The 25,552-nt window shown below is 39.9% G+C and overlaps 2 protein-coding genes across 5 annotated transcripts in view; one reads left to right on the forward strand and one right to left on the reverse strand.

Annotated features, from left to right (window-relative positions):
- Positions 1-12,825, forward strand: part of CCDC191 (coiled-coil domain containing 191) — an 84,869-nt gene extending 72,044 nt beyond the window's left edge. Inside the window, exons 14-17 of the mRNA XM_011377199.2 lie at positions 4,555-4,698; positions 9,813-9,965; positions 10,452-10,597; positions 11,635-12,825. Coding sequence (XP_011375501.2) covers positions 4,555-4,698; positions 9,813-9,965; positions 10,452-10,597; positions 11,635-11,779 — 588 coding nt within the window. The 3' untranslated portion in view covers positions 11,780-12,825. The remainder of the gene's footprint in view (positions 1-4,554; positions 4,699-9,812; positions 9,966-10,451; positions 10,598-11,634) is intronic.
- A 1,556-nt stretch (positions 12,826-14,381) lies between these two features.
- ZDHHC23 (zinc finger DHHC-type containing 23) lies at positions 14,382-25,546 on the reverse strand. 4 transcript variants are annotated; one of them, XM_023524175.1, is made up of 6 exons: positions 25,399-25,546; positions 24,829-24,873; positions 24,600-24,751; positions 21,958-22,668; positions 20,223-20,381; positions 14,382-18,299 (listed from the first exon to the last, which is right to left on the reverse strand). In XM_023524175.1, the coding sequence occupies exons 2-6, from the start codon at positions 24,841-24,843 to the stop codon at positions 18,032-18,034; spliced, it is 1,305 nt and encodes a 434-aa protein (XP_023379943.1). In that variant the 5' UTR covers positions 24,844-24,873; positions 25,399-25,546; the 3' UTR covers positions 14,382-18,031. The 4 variants fall into 4 exon arrangements, with proteins under 4 accessions (XP_023379943.1, XP_023379877.1, XP_011375882.1 ...); XM_023524109.1 differs by having other exon boundaries at positions 20,223-20,390; XM_011377580.2 differs by having other exon boundaries at positions 24,600-24,873.
- Between the last annotated feature and the right edge of the window lie 6 nt (positions 25,547-25,552).

The raw sequence follows: 25,552 nt of genomic DNA on the forward strand, positions 1-25,552 counted from the left end.
GTTGAAATCTGTCAAATGGTTTTTCTGCATCTTTTGAGATGATCATATAATTTTTAGCCTTCATTTTGTTAATGTTGTATATCACATTGATTTGTGCACTATCTATGCATCCCAGGAATAAATCCCACTGGATCATGGTGTATGATCCTTTTAATGTATTGTCAAATTTGGTTTGCTAATATTTTGTGGAGAATTTTTGCATCTATGTTCATCAGGGATAATAGCCTGTAATTTTCTTATTGTGTCCTTATCTGGCTTTGGTGTTACGTTAATACTGGCCATGTAAAATGAGTTAGTAATAAAATAAATAAAAGAGTTTGAGACGACTTGCTATTAATTCTTTAAATGTTTAGTAGAAGTCACCAGTGAAGCCATCTGGTCTTGGACTTTTCTTTGTTAGAAGGATTTTGATTTCTAATTCAGTCTCCTTACTAATAATTGGTCTGTTCAGATTTTCTAATTTTTCATGATTCTGTCTTGGTAGGTTGTATGTTTCTAGGTTTCTAGAAATTTATCTAATTTATTGTTATATAATCGTTCATAGTAGTTTCTTAGGATCTTTAGTGTTTTTGTGTTATTTATTATAATGTCTCCTCTTTTATTAATGATTTTATTTGTCTTTTTTTTTTTTCAGTCCAGTTAAAGGTTTGTCTCTTTTGTTATCTTTTCAAAAAACCAGTTCTTAGTTTCTTTAATCTTTTTCTATTGTCTTTCCAGTCTCTATTTCATTTATTTTTTTCTGTGATATTTATTTCCTTCCTTTAACCAACTATGGGCTTATATTTTTGTTCTTCTAGTTCCTTGAGGTTTATAGTGAGGTTGTTTATTTGATATCTGTCTTTTTTCTTAATGTAAGTGTTTATCTCAGTAAACTTCCCTCTTAAAACTGCTTTTGCTGCATCCTATAAGTTTTGGTAAGTGTGTTTACATTTTCATTTGTCTCAAGATATTTTTTTATTTCCTTTTTGATTTCTTCTTTGACCCATTGGTTGTTCAGAAGCATGTTGTTTAATCTCCACTATTTGTGAATTTTTCAGTTTTTATCTTGTGGTTGGTTTCTAATTTCATAACATTATGGTTAGAAAAGGTGCTTGATATGATTTCAGTCTTTTTAAATTTATTAAGACTTATTTTGTGGCCTAACATATGGTTTATCCTGGAGAATGTTCCATATGCACTTAAGAAAATGTGTATTCTGCAGCAGTTAGATGCAATGTATTGCATCAGCAGTCCCTAACCTTTTTGGCACCAGGGACCAGTGCACCTATAGGAATCTAATGCCTGATGATCTGAGGTGGAACTGAGGCGGTGATGCTAGCGCTGGGAATGGTCTTCAAATACAGATGAAGCTTCACTCACTCACCTGCCTCTTACCTCTTGCTATGCAGTCTGGTTTCTAACATGCCATGGACCCCCTGTTGTATATGTTTGTTAGGTTCATCTGGTTTAACATTAGTTTAAGTCCAATGTTTCCTTATCGATTTTCTGTCTGGATGATCTATCCATTGTTTAAAGTGTGTTATTGCAGTCCCCTACTATTATTGTACTGCTATTTCTCCTTTCAAAATGTTAATATTTGCTTTTTATAGATAGGTATTCCAGTTTGGAGTACATATTTATAATTGTTATATTCTCTTAATGAGTTGTCTCCTTTAGCATGATATAATGACCTTTGTCTTTTGTTATAGTTTTTGGCCTAATGTCTATTTTGTCTGATAGAGGTATAGTTACTGCACTCTTTTTTGGTTTCCATCCCTTTTAGTCTTTTTCTATCCCTTTTAGTCTGTGTGTGTCTTTAAAGCTGGAATGAGCCAGGATATAGTGGAGTCTTGTTTTTATATCCATTCAGCCACTCCATGTTTTTTGATTGGTGAATTTAGTCTATGTACATTTAAAGCAATTATAAATAGGCGTGGATTTACTTTTGCCATTTTGTTAACTTCTTTCTGGATATTTTGTAGTTCCTCCATTCCTCTCTTTCTTTCTTCCTTTAATTTAATGATTCTTTGTAGTGTATGCTTAAATTCTTTTCTCTCTCTCTTTTGTATATCTACTATAGGTTTATATTTTGTGATTACCATGAGGCTTACATTAATATCTTGTAGCTCTAACAGTATTTTAAGATGATAACTTCAAATGCATACATTCTATTTTGACACTCCTGCTCCCCCATTTATGTGTTTGTGTTATAATTTACATCTTTTTATATTGATTATCATTATTATAATTATAGTTATTTTTAATACTTTTGTCTTTTAACCTTTATCTGGAGTTATAACTGATTCACCCACCACTATTATAATATTAGTGTTTTGAATTTAACTATATATTTGCCATTACCAGTGAGTTTTATACTTTCATATGTTTTCAGGTTACTAATTAGTATCCTTTTGTTTCAACTTGAAGAATTCCCTTTAACTTTTCTTGTAAGGCTGTTCTTATGGTGATGAACTCTTTCAGCTTTTGTTTATCTGGGAAACTACCTATCCTTCAATTCTGAAGGACACCTTTACTTGGCGGTGCATTCCTGTTTGGCAATTGTTTTTTTTTTTTTTTCCCAGCACTTGGAATATATCATTCCACTCCCTCTGGCCTGTAAGCTTTCTGCTGAAAAATCTGCTTGTAGTGACATGGGAGTGTCCTTATATGTAACAAATTGCTTTTCTCTTGCCGCTTTTAAGATACTCTCCTTATGCTTAACTTTTGACAATTCAATTATAATGTCTCTTGGTGTACGTCTTTTTAGATTCATCTATTTGGTTTTCTTTGGGCTTCCTGGATATGAATATATTTCTTTCCCCAGGTTAGGGAAGTTTTCAGCTAGTATTTCTTTGAATAAGCTTTCAGCCCCTTTCTCTCTTATCCGTCTGGAACCCCTATGATGAATATATTTGCCCCCTTGATGGTATTCCATAAGATCCTTAAGCTTTGTTCACTCTTTTGCATTCTTTTTTCATTTTATTCTCCTGATTGGGTAAAATTTACTGCTCTGTCTAATGTTAGCTGATCCTTTCTTCTGCTTTATCTAAACTGCTATTGAACCACTCTATTGAATTTTTTGGTTCAGTTATTATATTCTTCAGCTGAATAACTTATGTTTGGTAATTTTTAAATATTTTCTATCTTTTGTTGAAATTCTCTCTGTTCATGCTTTGCTCTCCTGTCCTCAGCGAGCATCTTTATGGCTATTATTTTGAGCTCTTTATTGGGTAGATATCTTATCTCCATTCCATTAAGATTGTTTTCTAGAGATTTATCTTGTGCTTTTGTTTGGAACATCTTCCTCATTTATTTGTTTTTTTCTTAACTCTTTGTGTAGGTTTCTGTGCATTAACTAAAACAGGCACATCTCCTAATCTTGACAGATTTGTCTTGTGTAGGAGATCAGTTAACTTGGCCCAGGCTCCTGGTTGTCTCAGACCTTTGTGAACATCCAAGCTGCTGTCTTGGTTCTTAGTTGCTCACAGTAGCTGAACATGTACCAAGACCTGTCAGTGTCCCAGAGAGGAGGATCTCAGTCAGCACCTGTATGCAAGCTGATTTGAAGCTGTACCCTCAGGCAACAGCTAGGAATGTTTGTAGTTAAGCCCCTTCCAAGAAGAAATCAGGAGATGCATTTTGCCTGCTCCCTCTGCACTGAGCCCAGGTGGTTAGCCACTGGGGGTTAGATGGGGGGGACAGAACGGGGAAGTGATGTTCCTGTACCCATTTAAAACTGTTTCTTTGTTTGCTATGGTCTTGTGGGACTGTGAATGTAAGTTCCATTGGCTATCTGAGCCAGGTGATCCAGGGTCCCGTCCCTCACATGGCAGTGACAAAAATTGGGCTGCCAGATGTGTATACAAGCTCCTTCTAGAGATGCTGGCAATTTGGTTTCATTGTTGAAGCTCATCAGAGGAAGAAGGTGGAGTAATTGCCCACCAGCTACCCCAGGCTCTGGGGAGGATCATAGCCAGCCCCTAGATGCATGCTAAATTAGAAGCCAGAACCTCAGAAAGCAGCTTATAAAGCATGCAATCAAACCCCTTTCAGGGAAAGACTAGGGAATGAGTGTTTTTTGCCTGTTCCCTCAGGGCTGAGCCTCAGAGGGATAGCCACAGCAGATTTCACACGTCCATTAACAACTGTTTCTTTGTTTGCTATAGTTTTGTGTGTCTCATGGACACAAGCCCCATTGGCTTTCAGAGTAGGTGTTTTAGGGGCCCCTCCTTTGGGTGTTCCTCTTAAAAGCTAGGGTTCTAGATATGCAGTTCAAACTCTTCGTCCTTAGGTCGAAGCTGGGAGTTGGGAGTTCCCTCCTACATTATGGTGTTGTGCCAGGGATGAGTTTATCGTAAAAGTAGGTCTCAACCTTTTCTACCTATTGCAATGTGGGTATTTTCTCATTCGCCCAATATGGAAGAGTCACTCAGCTAGTTTCTGGATTTCTTTCAGAGGGAATGGCTCTGTGTACAGCTGTACATTCAGTGCATCTGAAAGAGGAGGAAAATTGAGGACCCTCCTATTTGGCTATCTTGGTCCCTCCTCAGCATTTTTATTTCATTTTTTTTCCAGAAAGAACTAGAGAAACAGAAGAGAATTAAGAGGAACCAGCATCTGGAAGCAATAGCCAAAGACCATTATGAAAGGGTATTACTAAGAAAAAAAGGTCTGGAGCCCTGGAAGAGATTGAGAATGCAAAGCAAGCAAAATGTCCAGGTACAATGTCACACTCTTACTCTCCAAAATTAGAAAATGAACTTTTGAAATAGGATTAATACCCAGTTAGACTTTGGGTGTTGTTTGGTGATTTAAAAGCCAAAAAGAGAAATGAATTGAGAGTTTATATTTATTTGTGTTAGATAAGAGTTTATATTTGGTCTTCCAAGGTGAGAAAAGACTTCTGTAATTGAATAGGTTGGAAAAGCTAGAGTAAATTTTTGCTTAGAGACCTCCAAAGTAAGACAAGAGAGGCCTCTCTCACTTTTAGCAGGGTTTAATAAAGAGAAAAATAATTACCGTAAGATCTGTTAGTCAGGTTTCTGCTACCGTAAAGCTACATAGCAAACAGCCCCCAAATATCAGTGGCATATAACTCAAGCATTTATTTCTCACTCACATGTCTAGACCAGTTGTGGATTGGGTTCAAGTCTCTCTACAGGCTCAATTTTTGGCTCCAGCAGTTATTCAGTGCATGCTCTTCACTTGGCAAATGTCTGAGGTACAAAGGCCCAACCTTGTCATATAAACCTATATGAAACCTCTACTTGTATCATGTTTACTAACATTCTCTTGGCCAAAGCAAGTCATAAGGCCGAACTGAAGGTCATTGAGGGGTTAAAGAGGCTCATCTTCTCCATTGGGAGGCACTGTGAAATTACACACAAAGCATATGGGTGTGTAATCTGTTATAGGGAACAGTAATCCACTCTGCCACACAAAGATATATGAAATCAAATACCATTGAAACTCAGATTTATCCAGTGTGTAGAACAGGGCATTCAAATAAATGATCATGAAGCTCAAAATACATAAAGTATTATCATTCGAATTCTAGTTAATAATAAGCTCAGTAATGTGTACCAGTTATGACCACTCTTATTTACATGTTTCACCAGGTTAATACTGAAAAGTAAGACTAGTATCTTTGGTTGCAAAAACCAGGTTTAAAAATGAACAATAATGCTTCATATCATAAGAATCCCACTAAATCAAGTAATGCTGCAAGTTTTACCTCTGTGAATATGACTAAGGCTGCTTTTTTTCCTCCCTAGCTAACCTATTCACCCTTCACTCTCTTTGTTCTCTTCTATTTTCATACCTTCTTTTCATCTTCCCTAAATGCCCTCCGCACTATTTTTCCTCTGTCCCTAATTTTTTTGTCCTCAGCCTTTTTACCAGTGGTTCTGGCACTATTGAGTATTCCAAATCAGCTGAGGGGGCCAATCTGTAATGGTTGGGCCTAAGGGCAAGAGGATCATCCTGTTTGGAAGCCTGGATCCATCCATTCCCCAAGCCGTTGCTGCTTTGCTTGGGTTTTTCCTAGTAATGAGATGGGGAGGGCTGACTCCTCAGTCTTCTATGTGAATTAACCTGGAAATGAAATATGAAATTTGAATTGAAATTTGCTTCTTATATACTACCACAAAGATTGGTCTTATCAGATAGTTTGCTCTCCAGTTGAGCACTCCTAGTTTTATCTGGCTTTTATCAAATTCTTTTTTTTTCCCCCCTCTTTTTCATCTCCCTCCACCTCCCACTTCCACCCCTGACCTACAGATGTTGCCATCTCCCCTTAAGAACTAGATCTCTGAAGGCAGGGCATCTCCTCCCACGCGCTCTTGGTGCGCACCTGGGGCCTGGCCCGTTGCTCTACCTGGGGCACGAACCCAGGACCTTCTGCATGTAAAGCAGACGTGCTAACCACTACACTATGGAGCCACTCCTATCAATTTCTTTATTGTTAATTATTAATATACAAAGAAAGGAAAGGCGGACAGGGAATGGAAAGGCTCTTAAATTCTTATTAGCTCTTCTTTTTTGGTCCTTGTTTTTGATTGAGTAAAATCAAGAAAGATATGAAATTTAGAAACAAAATTAAATCTATGAGTGAATAACCAAATCAAATTTTTAGAAATTTAATCATAAGAATGTAAAAATAGGAACAAAGTTTGAGCTCAAAATAAGTTATAGGCTTTAAATATAGAAAAGCCAAATTAAAATAAAAACAGAAATCACAAATCTGAAACCGTGATCAAAAAAAAATCCAAAATTTCATGTTCATAAAACCACCTGGAGAACTTATAGAAATGCATATTCCTGGTACCACATCCAAATATTTTCAGTAGTTCTGAGCTGTTGGCCAGGGGGTGGGAGTGTCAGAGAATCTGTATTTTTAAAAAGTAGCCTAAGGGATTCAGATACAAGTGGTCTGAGCACCGTATTTTGAAAATCACCTCCCTAGTTCATCAGTGTATTTGTTTCCTCTTGCTGTTGTAACAAATTACAACAAACCTTAGTGGTTTAAAACAATGAAAATTTATTATCTTCAAATTCTGGAGGTCAGAAGTCCAAAATCAGACTTACTAAGGTCAAAGTGAAACCAGAGGGCAACCAAGTCCGGGCTTTGTGCTGCCTGAGCTGCTCAGCAAAGTGTTTATCGTCAGAGCCCCAGTGATCTGAGAAGGCAGCAGGTTAACACCTTCAAAAACTGCCTTCCTTTCTCAGCGCAGCTTGAGGTATTTAAGGGAAAATCTGGGTATTATTGCGGGGCTACGTGGTGGTTCGGGGAGTCTGCTGTGCTTCACGGCACCTTCCCCTCTGGCAACATGCTCCAGCGGAGTGAGCACCCAGGAACAAAGATGGGAGTCGTCTGGAAAGAATGCTAGACCATAAAGATTGTGATCAGTAAGCATAAGAGCATTTAATCATCTTTCAGGGCAACTCTCTATGGCAGGGAACATTCCAAGCTCTGGGTCAAGCCGCAGGGGACAATCTATTGTTAAGCTACAGGGCAAGGAAAAGTGAGACCAGGGCCACTGTGAGGCTTCTACTATGGGGGTCCCAACTGGGCCCTTCTTCAAAACTTTGAGCAGGGCAAGTTCTTTCTGGAGGTTCCAAGGGGAGAACCTGTTTCTTGCCTTTTTTAGCTAGCGGTCACCTGCCTTCCATTGCTCAGAGCCTCCTCAGTTCACTCTAATCTCTTCCTGATCTTTCCACTTCCCTCTTATAAGGACCCTTGTAATTACATTTAGGGCTCTCATATAATCCAGGATAATCTCCTCATTTTGAGGTCCTTCACTTAATCACATCTGCAAAATCTCAGTCATCACGAAAGGTCACATATTTATAGGTTCCAGGGATCAGGACCAGGCCATTCCTGACGGGCCACTTATTCAGCCTATCACCACAAGATAACAGTCCTCTTCATCTCTTTCAATTTGTGGCTGAGGGAACTGAGCCCTGGAGAAACTACTTGCCTTAAGTTACACAACACATTGGTTACAAAGCTACAGTGGAGCTCAGTACCATCTTCCTCCAAGAATCCTGCCCAGTTCTGGCACGCCTTTGTGCTGTGTAGGAATCAGAGGTGTATGTCGGTGTCAACCACCAGTTGGAAGTAAAAAAAATTTAAAAAGCTTTGGAGGACACTAAGAGAAATGGATAGCTATGTCCATCAGAGCTGGCTTCCAGGAAGGGGTAGAAAAAAATTAAGAAGAAGGGTCCCATTAAACAGTTCTTGGCTTGTTTATTATACTTTTTTCAGAAGGGTTATTTAGCATTTTCCCTTAAACTCAAATGTGCTCGTCAAACAAGCAACAACAAAAAATAACTTCCACAACTTTATTTTTTTAAGTAAAGCTTTACTGAACCAAAATGCTAGCCAAAAGAAGACCTGTCTTGGGGCTTGGAGTCTAAACAACCAGCAATATGATTAGGTAGAAAAGACAACATGTCCATCATCCCAGAGTTTTGCAAGCATTTATATACATCAAGTACAGGTAAAGGGGAAGAATGAGACAGTCTGAAAGAGAATGTTCATTAGCTTTATAGGCAGAGGGGTGGGAAGTGAAGTGGGGCCAGCTCTGGGATAGGGACAGGGTCCGAATTCAATTGGCTGTGGGGAGCAGTCCAGAAAACACACGTGAAAACAATGAGGCTCCTGGAGTTAGACGGTGCCTGGCTGAAATAATCTGCCTAAATAGCCACCCGGAAATTAATCCAAAGTTCCAACAGGCAGTAGAAGGAATGTGAGCAGTTTTTTGTTAGCTGGCCAGCAGCCATTAACAGACTAACAGTTCTGTCTCTTTCTCTCACTTTGTCCTCTGTAATTTAATTTAGAACATCTCAGAATTTTCTCATCATGCTGTATTCCATTTATTCCAACAACCATTTTCAGAATTTCTAAGGAATCTTCTGAGAATCTTTTTCTTCCTGGTTCTGTTTTCCCAGAGGATGAAGAGAAGGGAGGGGAAGAGGCTGTGTGTTTCTGGCTTCCCTTGCCTTTTGGCTTCTAGACTGGGAGGAAGAAGTCAAGACAGGCAGCTGTCTCAGGTGCCACAGAGACCTCCTGTGATGATCATTTTGGCCAAGAAGTATGACTGCCAAAAGACTCACTAGGATCAATAACATTCACAGTGCTGGGTAGCTAGACAAAGCTTAGAAAAATGTGTAATTGTCTAGAGAGGACTAAAAGGGAAGGATTTTTCTCCTATCTCTTGAAAGACTATAACAGTTACTTTTTAAAATCTATAAACTCTGAGTTATATGTTTATTTTGAAAGAATGATGCTCTTAGCCTTTTAAGTTGGTAAGACATTGAATTATTCATCACGTTATTTTTCTATCATGCTTTTGAGGTTTATTGACAATGTCTAAATTTCAGTGCTGGTGACAGCTCATTCTACAAAACTAATTGAAAGTATTGGCATCCCTCAATTAGACTGTGGTTAAGTCCATAAAAAAGAAAGGTTTGTTATAGAGTTGCTGTCTGAGCTCCAGGAGAACAAACTGAGAAATTTGCCAGCCACCCACTTCAAAACTCGGTGCAAGTGAAATAATGGCTCTGGAGGTTGTTTATTCCACTTCCCTAATAACCAGCCAGTTACTGTAGTCTTCATGGAGTCAGCATTGAAAGGCTAAGCATGATAGAAATCTAAAATAGGATCAACAGTCAAAGCTTTTGGAACATAGGTTATGTGTCCTTAAGATTATTCTCTCTAGTAACTGCCTACATGGGGTTTGTAGCATTTTTTGCCAGGGGAATGTGTGTTTCTTTAAATGATTTAAGATATAAGAAATAATTTCCTTTTTCTTATTTAAAAAATTGTCCAGGTGGCTGAAGAACATCACTCTTTGGCCTTACAGAGGAAATGCCTGCTAACCTGGTTCCAGTGGAGTCAGGAAAGCCTGATTAGGAAGACGGCTCAGGCTGATCAGTTTTATTCCCAAACATTGCTTAGGAGAGTCATCCAGAGCTGGCTACAGGTAAGGCCACAGGGAAGAGAGCTTTAAATACATGTCTCAGCTCAATCCTGTGTAAGAAAATTAAATGCAATGCAGAATATCCATAGTCATTGTTTTTTCAAGAATATAAAATAATCCATCTAATTCATTGCTCTGAAAGAAAAAGTGTCAGATAAATTTTTTTGTTAGTATAAAATCTTAATCATGTTTCTTTTCACACAGTGTTCATCTTGATAAACTGTAATGTATCATATCATCTTTTGCTCAAGTGATTTTGCTAGAAACCTATCCCCTCCATCTTACAAATGTTTTTACAACTCTGGTTCCGTTATTTTTTTTAATACATTACAAAGGATGTTATCTTGTCTGCCGTGTTATCTTTTTCTCCTTATCCCTCCAGCGTCCTTTGTTTCTTTGTTTTGTGTTTTTGATTCTCTCTTTTGTACTATTTGTTCTTATTCTTTGTAACATAACTTGTCTCACTTCTGTTCTTTTCTTCATCCCCAGTACCTGACTGATCTAGAGGAAGAAGTACGAAAACTGTGTGTACATTTTCTTCAGAAAAAGATTTTCAGGGCCTGGTTTAACATGGTCAGGGAGGCCAAGATCGATTTTCAGAGCAAGCAGAAGGTTGCGGTAGAGCATAATGACAGGTGAGGTTTTGTTCTCCGAGGAAATTCACTCCCTGACTTCACAATTGCCCTGCAGTATGTTCTATGCCTTGAATACGTCTGAAAAGATGAAGTGGAGGCTAGGAGAGCTGGGCACATGGAGATACCGGGCAGGGGTGGGAATCCCAGAAGGTATATATTCTTTGTTAGTCACACAGGTTTGAGTTCAACGTTTTTAGCATTATTGTAAAATATAACACAAATATAGCAAAGTGCTTAAATCACTCAAATTCAGCTTAATGAATTACTATCAATTGGACACCCATGTCTCCACCACTGAGGTCCAGAAGTAGGCCCCCAGAAGTCTCTATTGGCTTTTTCCCAATCACAAGCCTGACCCTTCTCTCCTAAAAATAAACTACTCTCCTCTTCCTGATTTTTATGATGAACATTTCCTTGTTCGCCCCTTTTTTTAGCTTTTACCTTCTAAGTATACAGCTTTCAAGGCTATAGTTTAGTTTTGCCTGGTTTGGAACTTTATGTAAGTAGAATCATAATACTGTATGCCATGTTAATATTTATGATACAGTCATCTTATTCAAGCTAGTCTCCTTGGGGAATAAGTTATTCCATATCAGTAAGTTTTCCTTTGTTTTGTAATCTTAAGCATTTCGGATAGAAATGTTCTAAATTTCATTATGCACTTCTGAAAGTAAACAAATGAACTGTCCTTTTCGGTGACTGGGTATCTGTCATTCCTTATGAGCATAATGTTATGAATAGATGTCTCCACATTCCGGTGTGAAGATTGTTATATAGGTATAGAAGTCGTGTCACCTTCTGACAATTTCCTTAACTACCGAATGGAAAAATAAAAACCTATCAATCCCTCTTATCCACTTTTGTTGCTTTATTTTCTTTACCTCAGTTATTGGTCTGAATTCTAATTGTGATTTCCGTACCTTTTATATAATGTTTTATGCACATAAGGATGATTCTTACTTATAGTTTTTAATGTCCTTCAGATGGAAAGCCAACTTTTCCTCAGTATTTCACATTTTTCCTTTTTATTCTTAAAGGAGGATTCTCTGGATCACCTTTCAGACATGGAAGAAGTTTGTAAAATTTATGAAAGAGGAAAGAGTAAGAGAAGAAAGGCGAGAGCAACTCCGTAAGAAGGTAGCTGAAATTCTTCCAGACTTCCAGGTGCTGGCACCACCATGACTTAGCTGTACCAGCAGTCAGATATTTGGTCCTTGTGTAAGAGGAGTCCTCGGTGTGCAGTGGACACAAGCCAGTGCAGTGCTTAGGATGGGAATGTCCATCAGTCCACAATATCTATATGTTACTGCCACCCACTCGCATGTATGTATCTGCATATGCCTGACTTAATGTTGTCACATAGTTCTTGGATCAAGGAATTATTTTGTAAATTTGTACTTGTTTTATTTCTCTTGAACTGCTCATCAGTGCACTAAAGCATTTATCACAGCATGATCATCCAAAGGAAGTTTGGAGCCCCATTGTTCAAATATATCCTATATATTTTTAGCATCTATAAACTTTAAAAAGGACAAGTGTTTGCTTGCCTGAGCTTGTGGAAGAAAATGTGTCCTTATAGCTTAACATGAGTTGTTGACAAAAGTAACTTTAATTAAATAGAAATTAAAAGTAGTGAGTACTCAGAAAAGGAGTTATGTCATCTAGTACCTTAGCATTAGCAACAAGCATCCTGCCACACTGTCCTTTTTTGCCCACTCCATTGAAAAATCACCTGTCAAAATGCAATAGCTGCAAAGGGCAATGGTGTAGCCCAATTTCACAGAAATTGGGGCACCAAAGATACTTCTCTTCAGTGCACCGTGATAAGCAGGAATTCCAAAAGCTAATGATTCTATCAAAGGCAGTCCAGCAATTTGTTAAAATGTGTATTTATGCTCCCAGCTGCAACTTCTAAATGATGCTTGATCTGGCTTCCAGTCCTCAGCTCAGATTGATTTATATCTATCAAGATATTTATCTTGAATTCAAAGAATGTTTTAATCTTTAAGGTGCTAAAGACTATAAAGACAAAATACTCCCTTCTGTGAACTGAATTACCTGCTAGAAAAATTTTTTTCATTATAAAACATATGCTTATTACAACAAATTCAAGTAGTAGATAAATGCACAGAGTAAAATGAGTAAGTCCCTTGCAGCCCTGAGGTAACCACTTTTACTTGGTAAGTTAAAAATCTGAGTTGGCAAAGTAAAATTCTTTGTTCAATGAATTGTTACCATCTCTTACTTCCTAGAAGGGGTGTCCAGCTACACCACCTGCAAAATGACTTCTGTCCTTTTCCTGTAGAGGATATGTGATAATATACTCAGAAATGACACAACACCCTAAATTGAACTTTATTTTTCAACAATATCCCTGTCCCTACACCTTTTATTTTAACGTGATTATACAGTTATCATCTAAAAACTCTTAGGACTTACGGCCACTCAAGAAAATGGGACTAAAAGTAACTCATATTTAATCTTTTCATCTACATCACTGTCTGTTTATACTTAACTATAGTACATTTATAGAATATTCGCTGATATTAGCACCCAGAAATCAAATACTAATTTTACTTTAATACCAAGCCTGTAGATAGGGTAAATCCCTTAAGTAAGCATGCCAGAGTCCTAAATAAACCCATAAAGCTTGTTTTCTCTTTTGAGCTTTATTTTTATTTTGCCTCAAGCATCATTTAGAAATTGAATCTTTAGCAGGCCATATTATAATTAGTCCAGCAAGAACTTTTCACCCACCTATTGAACCTTCTTAAAGAGACGTAGGAAAATAACAGTAAATGACCTATGTTTCTCGCTGGGCCGTCTTAAAGATATGATTTGAAATGTTACTGCTAACAAAATGCCCAATGAGCTGTATCCCTGCCTTACAAAACTGGAAAAGAAACCATGAGGAAAATGAGAGGGCTAAAGATAGTTTTAGGTCCACAGGCTGGGGACATCTAGGTAGCCAGAAAGACAGCCTAGCTATAATGCAGACTTTTCTTCAAACAAGAGTTCAGGAGACACACTAAGAAACACCAGTAATTTCTGTAAAGAAAGCACTTTATTTTCCATTTAAATGACTTGGTCACAGTACATTATTTTACATAAATGGCAGTAATTTTTTAAATCACCATTTAAAAGGCCTTGTGTCGGAGTCTGAGGTGATAAGAAAATATGAATACAAGTAAAAAACAGTGCAAAATGTTTAGCCCGCAGCTTCCAGAGCTGGCTTCAGAAATCCCTTTTAATGTTGCTGGGCTAGTTACATTAAATATTAAGTTTAATATTAAATAAATATTCCTGGGTTCTTTTAGTCCAACATCTGACCCAGAAACATAATCAAACGAAAAGGCTTAAAAGCCCCAACAATTCAAACCATCAAATCACCCAGACCATAGGGTCTCAACTAGTTGAGCTGGCAAGTTCTATAACATGGGATATTTTCAGTGACACCATCTGAAGAAATACAGGATTTTAGTTTCATCAATAACGAGAACGAACAGACTAGACCTAGTTTTAAAGCTTTGCCTTTAAAGTATGAATTTTCTAGAAGTGAAATGTGCCATCTGGAAGGCTAGAGTAGTAATAAGTTACAAGCCCAAAGCAGAAATAGCTGCAACCTCTAGAAATTTGTCTTCATTAACCACTCAGTCTCTTTGGCCTGCTGCTGATACTACAGCGAAACACTTGGTACCAACTGAAGTAAGGATAATTGTCCATTAGCAACAGAATTAAATTTAGCTGATTTTACAAAAGTTTATACTAATCACAGCAAACAGCGACAAGAACATACCGAATTTTATTCAGCATTAAATTAAGCACAGCTTTCATTCTCCTCTTGCATCACCTTTGCAATGTTTAATATAAAATGCTGTTGTCAAGCTGCTGCTAAGAAAACCAGATTCTAAGCAGGTGCCTCAAGCAAAAGTCTCCATCGATTGCTTATTTGAGGGAATTCTTTTTTTTCTTTTAATTAATTTTTTATAGTGACATTGGTTAATGAAATCCAATAAGTTTCAGCTGTACCCTTTAACAGTAAGAAATTCTCCTTAAAATGCAGGGTACCACAATATGGCTAACATTAAGTTAAGTCATATAAAACTACTTACCTAGTTTAAAGAGACTCTTAAACTTGACAAACTATTAATTTTTAAACATCCTCGTTAAAATTGTGCTTCTAGATATCATATTTTTGCTTATATTAGTTGAGTTTCATAATAAAAATCTAATGTCCTACCCAGTGGAAATATATCTATTAAGTAGATGGTCAGTATTACAGAGAACCTTACTGGCACTGTGTTTTCTGGCAGTGGAAGATCCTAGTTTAGAAAATTTTCTCTTGCAAAAAATATTTGAAGTACCAAGGACTATTGCATAAGAGAAAGTCTGTAGCAGTCTCTGTGCTGGGCAGATGGTACAATGGAAGACAACGATTACTTCATTCACCAAAGGAAAACACTACTTGGACAGCAAAGATCTACAGTATCCTACACACAGACACAGAGGTGGCTAAGGTGAGACAAGAAGCAGAGTGTCCCTAAAACACACTTAAGGCTCAGTTTCAGCAGCATCAGAAAAACCTACCAAAGAGGCATTGTTGACAGTCATTTCATTTCAGGTGGGCCCTTCCATAACCACAAGGTACTCTTTGGAAATCGTAAGAAATATTTAAACACTGAAGGATTTTCTCCTTTCGTGCAGTCCTGATCCTTAACCTTTCTCCTTTTAATCTTTCAAATGGACCGATTTCTTCTCCCCAGGTATAGTACACAGGAGCATGACAGTAATGCTAATTAGAATACAGTAGATCATTTACTAAGCTCCACAGCCAGTATGTTTATTAACAGAGGCTGAGTCTGTGGAGGGAGAGAAGGAGACCCACTTGCCTGAAATTATGTTGCGGGGAAGAGGCTGGCTGACAGCTATGCAGATCAGTGCCCTGTGGCTACCACCAGCACGTTTCTCTGGGCCTCACCTTCTCACAGAAGCTTTTTCCTTTAAAATGACAAAATCCTCCCAGTAGTTCCCCATCACAAAGAGCTTAAAAGTCTAGGAGTCTAGGCCAAGGCTGTTCCGGAGCCTAAAGAGCACTCACGGAGAGACCTTTGTTTTCTCTCCTTTTGGTGCAAGTACTTCCGTAGGCTTTTACTCTCCGACAAAACCATTGAGCTTGTCAAAGGTTTGAGCTTTCTTCTGTAACATGCTGATCGTGAAGTTCTCAAGGAACTTAAAACAAGAATCTTAATTCCAATAATCCAAAATAATATACAAGAAGACCTTATCAAAGTGAGGGACTGAGTTGCCCCATCCAGGTAACACTATTAGGCGTGGGTGGTTATAAAGATGGTGATCATTCCTAATTCTCTCAAATGACTCTGGTCTTTCAGGCACGACTCATCTTCATTACATTATGGTTTGACTGTTTTTAAAGATTTGGCAAGAGGCTAAAATTACTGACTATTTTAACATTTCTGTGAATATTATCAATTGCTAGACAATCAGAGTTGGCTATACAGAGGTGGCATTCAAGAAACAACCACCAGAGATTTCTGGCCACATGTGCTGTCCTTGACATTATTACTGTCTCTCTTATCTCAAACCTATACAGAAAGGAATTAGTTATATCAGATCTAATGTTAATTCCAAATGAATGCTTGACTCTGGGCCAGGGAGAGTGCATCACTGTAGAAACCACAGCCTCTGCTAACACCCCCAGACTTGCTCTTTGGCTCATCACAAGGGAATACGGAGCCTATCACTTGTTAAACAAACCATCTCTGAGGAAAGCAACGAGAAGCTGTCTTAAGGACAGCCTCAATTAATGGAAGGACTAAGGATGGTGCTAGCTGCGGAGGGCAGAGCTGCAGGAAGTAGCACTATGTCCTCTCAACATTTACAAATCTCGTTACAGCAGCATGCAGAGAAAGACTGAAAAGCCTGGCAATATTTTCCCTATATTAAACTACAAGCCAAGGCAAATTTAAGGACTCGTGAATTATTGTTGGGACATACAAGTACAAAACCAAATATTTCAAGCGAGTGTTTACCCCATCCAAAATTGCCTCATCTTAAACCCATAGCAGCATAGACCCATTCTATATAAATATTTAATCCTTTATACATTTTCAGTTTTGAGATATGATTGAAGAAACAACTTGATATTTTTGGAAAAGCTAAGGAAGAACAGTAATTCATTAATTAGTGAAAACCACATATACCCTGTTTTTTCTCTCCCAGTGAGATACTTTTATCTAGTGAAAGGTGAATGAGAAGTAATATACAAGTTAAGTGGGAAGATGTAAATCAACTCCTCAAAGAGTCCATGCCAGAATAACGTGAATGCCAGAAAATGGATTATTACAACTTAGTGCTGTAACTGACAGCATTTCAATTACATGAACAAAAAAATCAAGCCCTTGATATTAACCAGCCACCATACTCAGGAACGAGAATAAAGTGTTCCCTGTAGGAATGTCTGTCCTCCTCTTCCAGCCATCGTCACAGTGTGGCTAGCACCTTACCAGGTGAGACATGGAAAGAGGAAAAAACATTAATGCCTACTGGAGTTATTTAGAGTAAATACAAACAATAAATTCCTAAGAAATAAGATAAATATAAGAACTCATCGCCTATACCCGTGACCACTGGTACATTATACCAGAGACCATTATAATCGGTATCAACTGTCCTTTCAAGATCCAATGAAAATGCAAATCCATCCATCTGGTCATCTTCTACCCTGTTTGAGTAGTTAATAAGAGAAATTCCTGCAACTGTACAACATGGTATTTGGGGATCTTTTTTTCACTCTGAAATGTTGAAAACAGATTAATAACATGGGCTTCAATATTCTGACCTACCAACATTTTTCTCAGTCTTGGGATTTTCCTAATAATACTTCATACATCTCTGGTGCTTTAAGTGTCTTTCAGTGCTTTTCACATACCTCCTCTGTCATGTGACCCTCATAACAGCATTGTGAGGTAGCCAGGATAGGCATCAGTACCCCACTTTACAGAGGAACCTGAGACTTGGGAAAGTGACTCAACTAAGGGTCACATGGCTATTAGGAATTAAAAGAGGGACTAGAACCTATTCTAATCCAAAACTCTTTCTCCCATACTAATGGATGGAATTGCTTCTATTAATTTGTGCATTAGCAATCCACATCATTTTCAGCGTCTGGCGATTTAGTTTTAACAAGGTGACTGGAAAGGAATGGCTCTACTTTTGCTGCTTCAGTATAAACAGCTCTTAAGTTGTGAAGTCAGAAAAATTAATTTCTTCTCAGTCCAGTCTCTAAACCTGAGCATGGCCCTGTGGCGCCTTTAAGAAACCAGGGATAAAAACAAACATCCTGCATGGACACTGAAGTGTACAATGGAAGGGAGCAGAGGGAGGAGCCATCCCTCACACCGTACAGAAGGCACTTCAGACAATGTCCTCAGCAGGGTGGTGGAATGGGTGAGTGCCCAGGGTGGAGAACTGGTGCCAGTTCCGCAGGAAGCCCCTATTGTACTGGCCTGTGTCCACGATGAGCCCACAGAGGAGCCGGCGCCCCGTCTTCTGTCTAAGTGCCTGCTGGACTTCCCTCTCAGTCACATTGTAACTGATGTTTATCAGCTGGATCAGGAAGATGTAGGCCATGCCTGCTGTGATGATCACAGAGTACCACACACAGGTGAAGCACAGAGCCGAGCTGGGAGGGAAGAATGGACTGGTCAGGGCTGCCGATTTTTCCACATTCAGAAAGCTGTCACTGTTGTGACATTTTTACACATGTAGTACTTTGGCACCTTCCCCAATTATTCCACTGGAAGATACTTTTTCTATCCTCAAAACACAACTTATGGCTATTAATTGACATGTTTTATTTCATAATTATTGGTGCCTCTTTTTCTAGTATGTTTTCCTAGTATAGCAAGGACTATGTTTTTGCATTTTTGTATTCCCCATACAACCAACACATTGCCTGACAATAGCATTCAAAATCTGTTTGTTAAATGAATGAATAATTCCTAACTTCTTCCTAACCCAGGTGAAAACAAAGGCACCACAAGGCTGCTACAGACATCTCAAGGAAGCTGTGGGTGGGAACCCGGGAACAGTGCTAAAATTCTTAATTTCCATTCTTTTTCAGTCCTGTGATGAGCACAGATAAAGAGACAACTCCCCAAACTAGAAGCCCTTTACTTGTAAGATGTGTAGAAGCACCATTACATTTCATATTCAACTTCTTAAAGCTAAACAGAATCACACAGGACAAGAAAGCTTTCAGCTTGTTAATAAGATTGTGAGGAGAGGCTACCAATTAATGATTACTTTTCATTCAGAGATTTGCAGTGAGTTAGATGGAAATAAATTTATTCAGAATCTTCATTTCCTAAGCCAAAAGGGACCTCAAAGATGATTAAATCACAAACATGAGGAAAGCCGAGGTCTGGCTAGGAGGCATGAATCACCTGTACAGAGCAGTAAGAACCAATGGCAGGACTATGTTCCTCATTTCATTTAAGTGACCCACATGCAGTCTACAAAACTCATGCTTTGTAATATGCCCTGCTTTCGGACATTTACAACCTACCAAGAATAGTAATTACTGAAGAATTTCAGTGTTACTGAAGAATTTCATAACCTACTAAGACTTTCAAAAGAGAGAAAAAAGGAACTTAGCCTAAGGAGTAGAACCAGTCTATTGCAAGAATACCCAGAAACGTCTGCGTCTACAATGGCAATGGGGAGATCTATCCACAGACTAATAATACAAACAAACACCTGCACAGTGGCACTATATAGATAAAGCAGACATTGTTCTGAAAACAAGAAAGAATAGGACCATGGAAGCAGAGCTGTCCCAGCTAAGACAGGACCTCAGACAGCACAGAGCACCCACGTCAGAAGAAAGGGTGGAGGGGAGGGAACAAAGAACACGGGGAGCCTGTGGCTTTCAGGGGAGGCGGCTGCTCGGGCCAAAACTGAAAAATCCCAGCTTCTGCCAAGGTATGGAGATCTTCATAATATAGAAACGTGCGCGCACTAACAAAGCCAAAGGAAATTTGACCTAGATACCACAGTAATCATGAGTGGTGATTTTTCTTAAAAAAAAAAAAAAAGTAGAACAGAAAAAATCAATAGAAATTAAACAGAAAAAGAAAGGTTGTAGAGACTGTAAGCACTTCACAAAAGGGTCAGAAGCAGTAAAATAAGATTGGGCTAAAAAGCTCCTGAAAGCAGCAATAAAGTAAGGAGTTCCCTATTTATGACAAAAATGGACCACATACATACCCTGGGACTGCTAGTTTATTTGGTTTCGTTTCAATGTCACTTGCTTGGGCATCTGAGTGGTCATCTGATCGTGGAAGTCTCTGATTAAGCCTGGCCCTACTTTACAGTACTAGTTCCCCACTTTTAAGGGTCAGTGATCCTTTGGACATCACCCTAGAAAAATGCACCTATCCACTGCACAATTTTGTTGGCAATTTCAGAGATACCCAGCAGCCCCATAGGCTGTCCTGTTTTGGCTGAGAACTCCTAACCCAGCAGCGAATCACAGCCCCTATCATTAATGGCTACATCCCTTCCCTCCTCCATGGGCCTCTGTGCTGTGGTATCCACATCTCACCTGTAATTTGCATAAACTCCAGGACAATAGAAGAGAGCTGTGAAGACACTTCTATCTCTACAAATGGTGTCCAAGGTCAGCGTGATGCCGTACACCGAGGTGAGCAAGAAGATCGAAAGCGCAAGTATAAATGCTTGATGATTTGATTCTCCGACACAGCTATTTATCCTCAAAACAGCATAGGGAGGAAAAAAGCAAACATGTTTTAAAAGAAGTTCTCTATATAACTCACATAATAAAGCTTTTGAAACAGGAATCGTGTGAATTTCAGTTATTAAAAAGTATGTTCTCTTTATTTTTCAGTTTTAGGGAATTAAAAACTTGTCCACTGAGAGATGTAGTCTTATATTTTCTGCTCTTTGCAAAGTCAAATCATATCATTAGTTTAAGGACAAAACTAAGTAAAAAGCAGAACTGAGCTGATAAATCTAAATGTTAATAAGTCTATTCCTCAACTGTAAAAAGAGTTAATATTGTAATCACCACGATAAGGAAAGGGTGATATCAGAGTTATGAAAACTTAAAGTGCTAAATCAGAAGTATTACACAGTATGGGAAAATGTTAAATTTATATTAATAAAAAGCATCCCGAAAGGTTAGAAACATGGAGAACACTTCGATGATATGCAAACTACACGTCAGATATAAAGAGTCTGTGTCACAGCCATTTGTAGGGCAGGATGTACAGGGCCACGGGGATGCCCCACTGGGCAGAGATCTTTTGGGTGAGGCTGTCAGACCTTCTGCAAACCAGCACTTGTAAATGGGCCACACACACACACAAATTAGTGACAGAAACACAGAAGTGGAATATCTAAAAATGAAAATCACTGTTTACTCCCAAAGACAAAGCCCCAGAAAAGAGCTGTCCCTGTACATGAGCCCCGCACTTGAGATTCACCCCGATGTCCTCCTGGCGTTTCTGTGTCCCACCCTCTCCAACATCCCCTTCCAAGGGGGATGTATGCTAAATAACCAGAATCCTAGCCATAAAAAGCATAATTAATTGACCATGACTGCCTTAAGGCAAAAAGCTGCAAACATGCTACTTACAGCAGTCACATCTTGAATTAATTACACCCCCTTTAGTTTAAGATTTACTCAGTAAAGCTGCAATGTTATCTTTAACATTTGCACTTTATATCTCATGGGCCTTACGTGTCCTCATTTGTCACTGGTCAGCATATTGGTGCCAAAAAAGCACATCTCTCTGCCAGTAACTAACAGGAAGTTATCTGGTAAGGCCTTACCAATACAAATTAGAAATCATCGGTAGTTATCGAAATGATTAAGTTTGTATGGTGAAAGGACAGAATTACTTAAAAATGCGGAAACATTTTCTTGAAGTCTGTTCAAAAGGAACAGCACAAGAAAACAGACCTATACTGAATCTGACGAATTCCTTTTTTAAAAAAATCATTCAACTGTAAATGCTTCCCTTTTAGAAAAGACAAATGAAGGGCAGCTCAATAGGGAATAGCAAACACACACACACACACACACACACAAAAAAACAACCACCAAAAAAAACAACACCTTCAGGAAATGACTGTGAAAGAACTAAATTTGTGAAACTCAACAAACTGATGACTAAGTGGGAACATCCTAACAGCCCACAAATATCTACAAGGTACAAGGCTGAGAAGGAGAGAAATTTTATGATACAAAGGAAGCTCAAACACGGCTAGAGTCTCACGTGAATTTACACTTTGCAAGCCAAATTCTTCCCACATACCAGACACAATGATGATCCATTCTCCTCACACAGATGCCACATATCCGGCAATGCCATGCCCGGGCTGGTCGTACCAGCTGGCACTTGGCACACCAGTCCTCCTTCACCTTGGTGGGGCTTCCAGCCGACACCCTGGAAGAGCCCTTCAGATCATCCTTCAGCGTGCGGTTGTTGAGGCTGCCCGACGTATCTGCGCCGAGGAACCCTTTGGACTTCTCCTGCCCTTTGCTGTTCAGGCACTCAATTTGGCTGCTGCCTAGAGATTTGTCATTGCTTGCTGGATTTCTGAGGTAGCCTGGATTCTTCTTGGCTCTGTACAAGGCTAAGAGGATCAGAAATAACCCGCAGGTAAGAAGGGCCAGCTGAGTGGGCCCCACATGCCCTTTGGGAACCACTTCCTGCAGGAACACATAGTACATGTAGCCCAGAGAGAACAGCCCGAGGCTCAGGAAGAACAGAGTCTGCTCTTTCCTTCTGTGAGTGAGGTAGTAGTACCACAGAGCCAGCACAGGAAGGGAAGTCAAAACCACCACCCCCAGGAGGAAATGCCAGGAAGCCACGCGGAGGAAGACGGGCAGGAGGATGAGAGGGGGAACGATGCTAATGTTAACTTTCTTGGCTCCTCTAAGCCAAGGAATTCGGAGGCGATCAGAGATTGTATCCATGATTCTTTCACAAGTCTCCGGCTGCACGGATTTACACGTAATCCACCTATTCAGAAAGAGCACAAAGAGAAGACGCTTCATATGGGTTTGCTGAATTAGAAACCACTGAACACTGTACACCAGACAGCAGGCTAAATGATAAAAGCGACCAAAGGCCAAGTATTCTACTTCCCGACTACTAAACAGGAGCTTTTAGTACTTATTCCATACAAGTACTGTTTAGACTTGGTGGGTGTACAGACATAAAAGTCTCAAAAAAATTCAACATCTAGTTATAAAGACAAGATGACATGGAAACTTTGAAATATCAGATGTGACAAAGCAGCAAAATCACTCGATGAACTACTGTGGTCAGACATCACAAGGAGTGCTGAGAGGAAAGTGCACAGTTCCAGGTGGAGTCATCAGAGGGGTCTCTGTTGAAAGGTGGGATCTGTGCTCGACCTTGACAGCTTGCTTGCATTTGTGCACTTGTTCAGGTGGAGAGGAAGGGAGGGAGGCATTCCAGTGGACAGACATGTGTATGGCACAAAATTTGTACTGGGCCCAGGGAGTAAGCCCGTTCAGTAGGGGTAGGGATCTGCATAGGGAAGAATGGAAAGCAAACCAGTATGACTCAAATGACTAAGTTTGGTGGACACATGGTATTCTTGACATTTTTTGTGCACTTAGGCTATGGAAAAGAATAGTTTAAGGAAGGATAACACTGATTTTAGACAATTAAAAAAAGTAGGGCTGGAACTTGAAAGTGGGAGATTACTAGATGAGAGTCATACAGAGCAGTGAGAGTAGACGTGCTGGGAGCCCATCTCCAGAGGAGGGTATGAAGACGGCAGAGGAGAGAACTCACACATAGCTCAGGTCTCAAGGGCTGGCGGGGGAAGGAGAGTTAGGAGGTTAATGGAAGAGCTGCGGTCTTGAGTGAAGGAGATTATGGAAGCAGCATTATTTCTCCACTCATTAGCACAAAGTGCTCCATTTTCTCAGTATGGATTTTAGACTAAGTCTAAAGAACCTATATTTGGAGACACCTGTCAAAAAGACCATAGACACTGTCAAGAAATAATTACAAAGAAGTTATAGGGTATTCAGGTGTCAAGGTTGGTACTAGATCACGGTGGTCCCCAAGAATGCTTTTCATGGCTAGATTAACACACCAAGCTCTAAGTCAGCAATTTGCCATAGCAATGACTTTTTTAAAGCAAAAGTAATTGTTAGAGGAAAAAGCAAGTTTCCAACATCCTTATTCTTCCTATATTATGCTTTCCATATGGCAATAATTTTTAAACATATAATTACTTAAAAAATGGATAAAAACCAGGTTATTACTGTTCAATACAAAATTTTTCAGTGATATTTAAAGTTTTCTTTTTAGATAGTAATTTCCATCACTTGGGATAATAGTGAAAATAAAAACCAAATACAATAGCACTGAACAAGACAGTGTTACTGCTCTTGTTGAAAACAACTAGTGAAGGGTAGAGATGTGCTTTCTGGCTGAATTTCTTCCCCAGAAACAACAGAAAAAAAAATTTTTTTAACTATCAAGGTCCATTTGTGGCCAGGTGCAGTCCAGTCCCAAGCAGTCTCTAAATACTGAGACCACTGAGAATGTGAGAACTTTCTGAAACTAATACGTTCCTTTTAAGCTTACAGATTCTGCTGACATGCATTTTATTTTATTATACATTTAACTTGCCTATTATCCCTTTATTTGCCTGTTCTTCTCCATCACCTTCTCCCTTTCGATGAAAAATAATGTCCTAGTAAACCAGGCTTAACAGCTGTGCACGACTGAGTAACTCATCTTTATAAAATCCTCACCCTTGACACAGAAGACAATTCTCAATTTTAGAGCCTTGGAAATAGAATCAAGAGCAAATCTCAGTGTTCTGGACAGCTAAGCTGAACGTATGTATACATGGTAGTTCTCAAAAGTGCCAGGAGGGTCAGCATCAAGAAATACCCTGCTCTTACCTGTCACACCCTTCATCCAGATCTTGGCAATCACACAAACAAGCAGCCACGTGGTTTTTTTCCCCATTTCGATCAATGTACTCGCAGCAGCACAGGGGCTCCAATTCCGGTTCTTCTGCTTTGCTTTTCTTCACTGGCTTCATTCTGCCCTTCTGTGTCATGATTCACACCTGTCACCATGAGGTGTAAGAAGCCCTCGGAGGGTAACGGTGGAAAGAACACAACTCACATCTTGTAAACACATCCACGCCTCTCTCTGATTAACTGCCAACGCCTGAAAAATTAAAAATGAGGAGAGGGTTGTGGGGGGCGCAATTTCCATCAGGCTTTTCTGGCTCGGCACGGCCTGACATGGAGCTCTAGGGGTTTCAAAGTCGCTTTCACCACCCCTTCCCAACCAGGACAAGCTCCGTCTGGGCACCAGCCGTTACCATAGCGACAGCCAACCACGCCGCCGGGGACTGCCGGGACGCGGGTGGCTACGCGCACCTGCAGGTGCGGGGTAGGAAGGGCCGAGTGGTCCCCACCCGCACCTGGGCGCGAGCAGTAAGTCACCCTCGGGGCTGCGGACAGAGAGGCGCCAGGTTTCCGCTGTGGCCGCCGCACGCTCCCGCCGGCAGGGGCCGGAGCCCCAGATCCGGAGAGGCCCGCGGGGCCGGAGCAGCGCTCGGAGTCGCCGTCCAGCTCCGCTTCTCCAGCCACGCAGAGGGCGCCCCTCTCCCGCCCCCGCCAATCGTAAGGACGTGGGCGAGACGCGAGCGCCGCCACGCCCGAAGAATGACCTTGGAAGGGAAGTTACCTGCGCGCGGGGGCCGAGGTGCGGCAGCAGCCAAGAAAGCTGAAGCGGAGAGAAAGGTCGGCTCCTCCGGGGGCGCGGAAGCGTCCCGGCTCTCGGCGCTCCCGGCCTGATGGCCGGAGTCCGCGGACCCGGCTCCGCCCCGCCGCGCCCTCGC

The sequence above is a fragment of the Pteropus vampyrus genome, unplaced genomic scaffold, assembly GCF_000151845.1.
Source record: "Pteropus vampyrus isolate Shadow unplaced genomic scaffold, Pvam_2.0 Scaffold1, whole genome shotgun sequence".
NCBI lineage: Eukaryota > Metazoa > Chordata > Mammalia > Chiroptera > Pteropodidae > Pteropus > Pteropus vampyrus.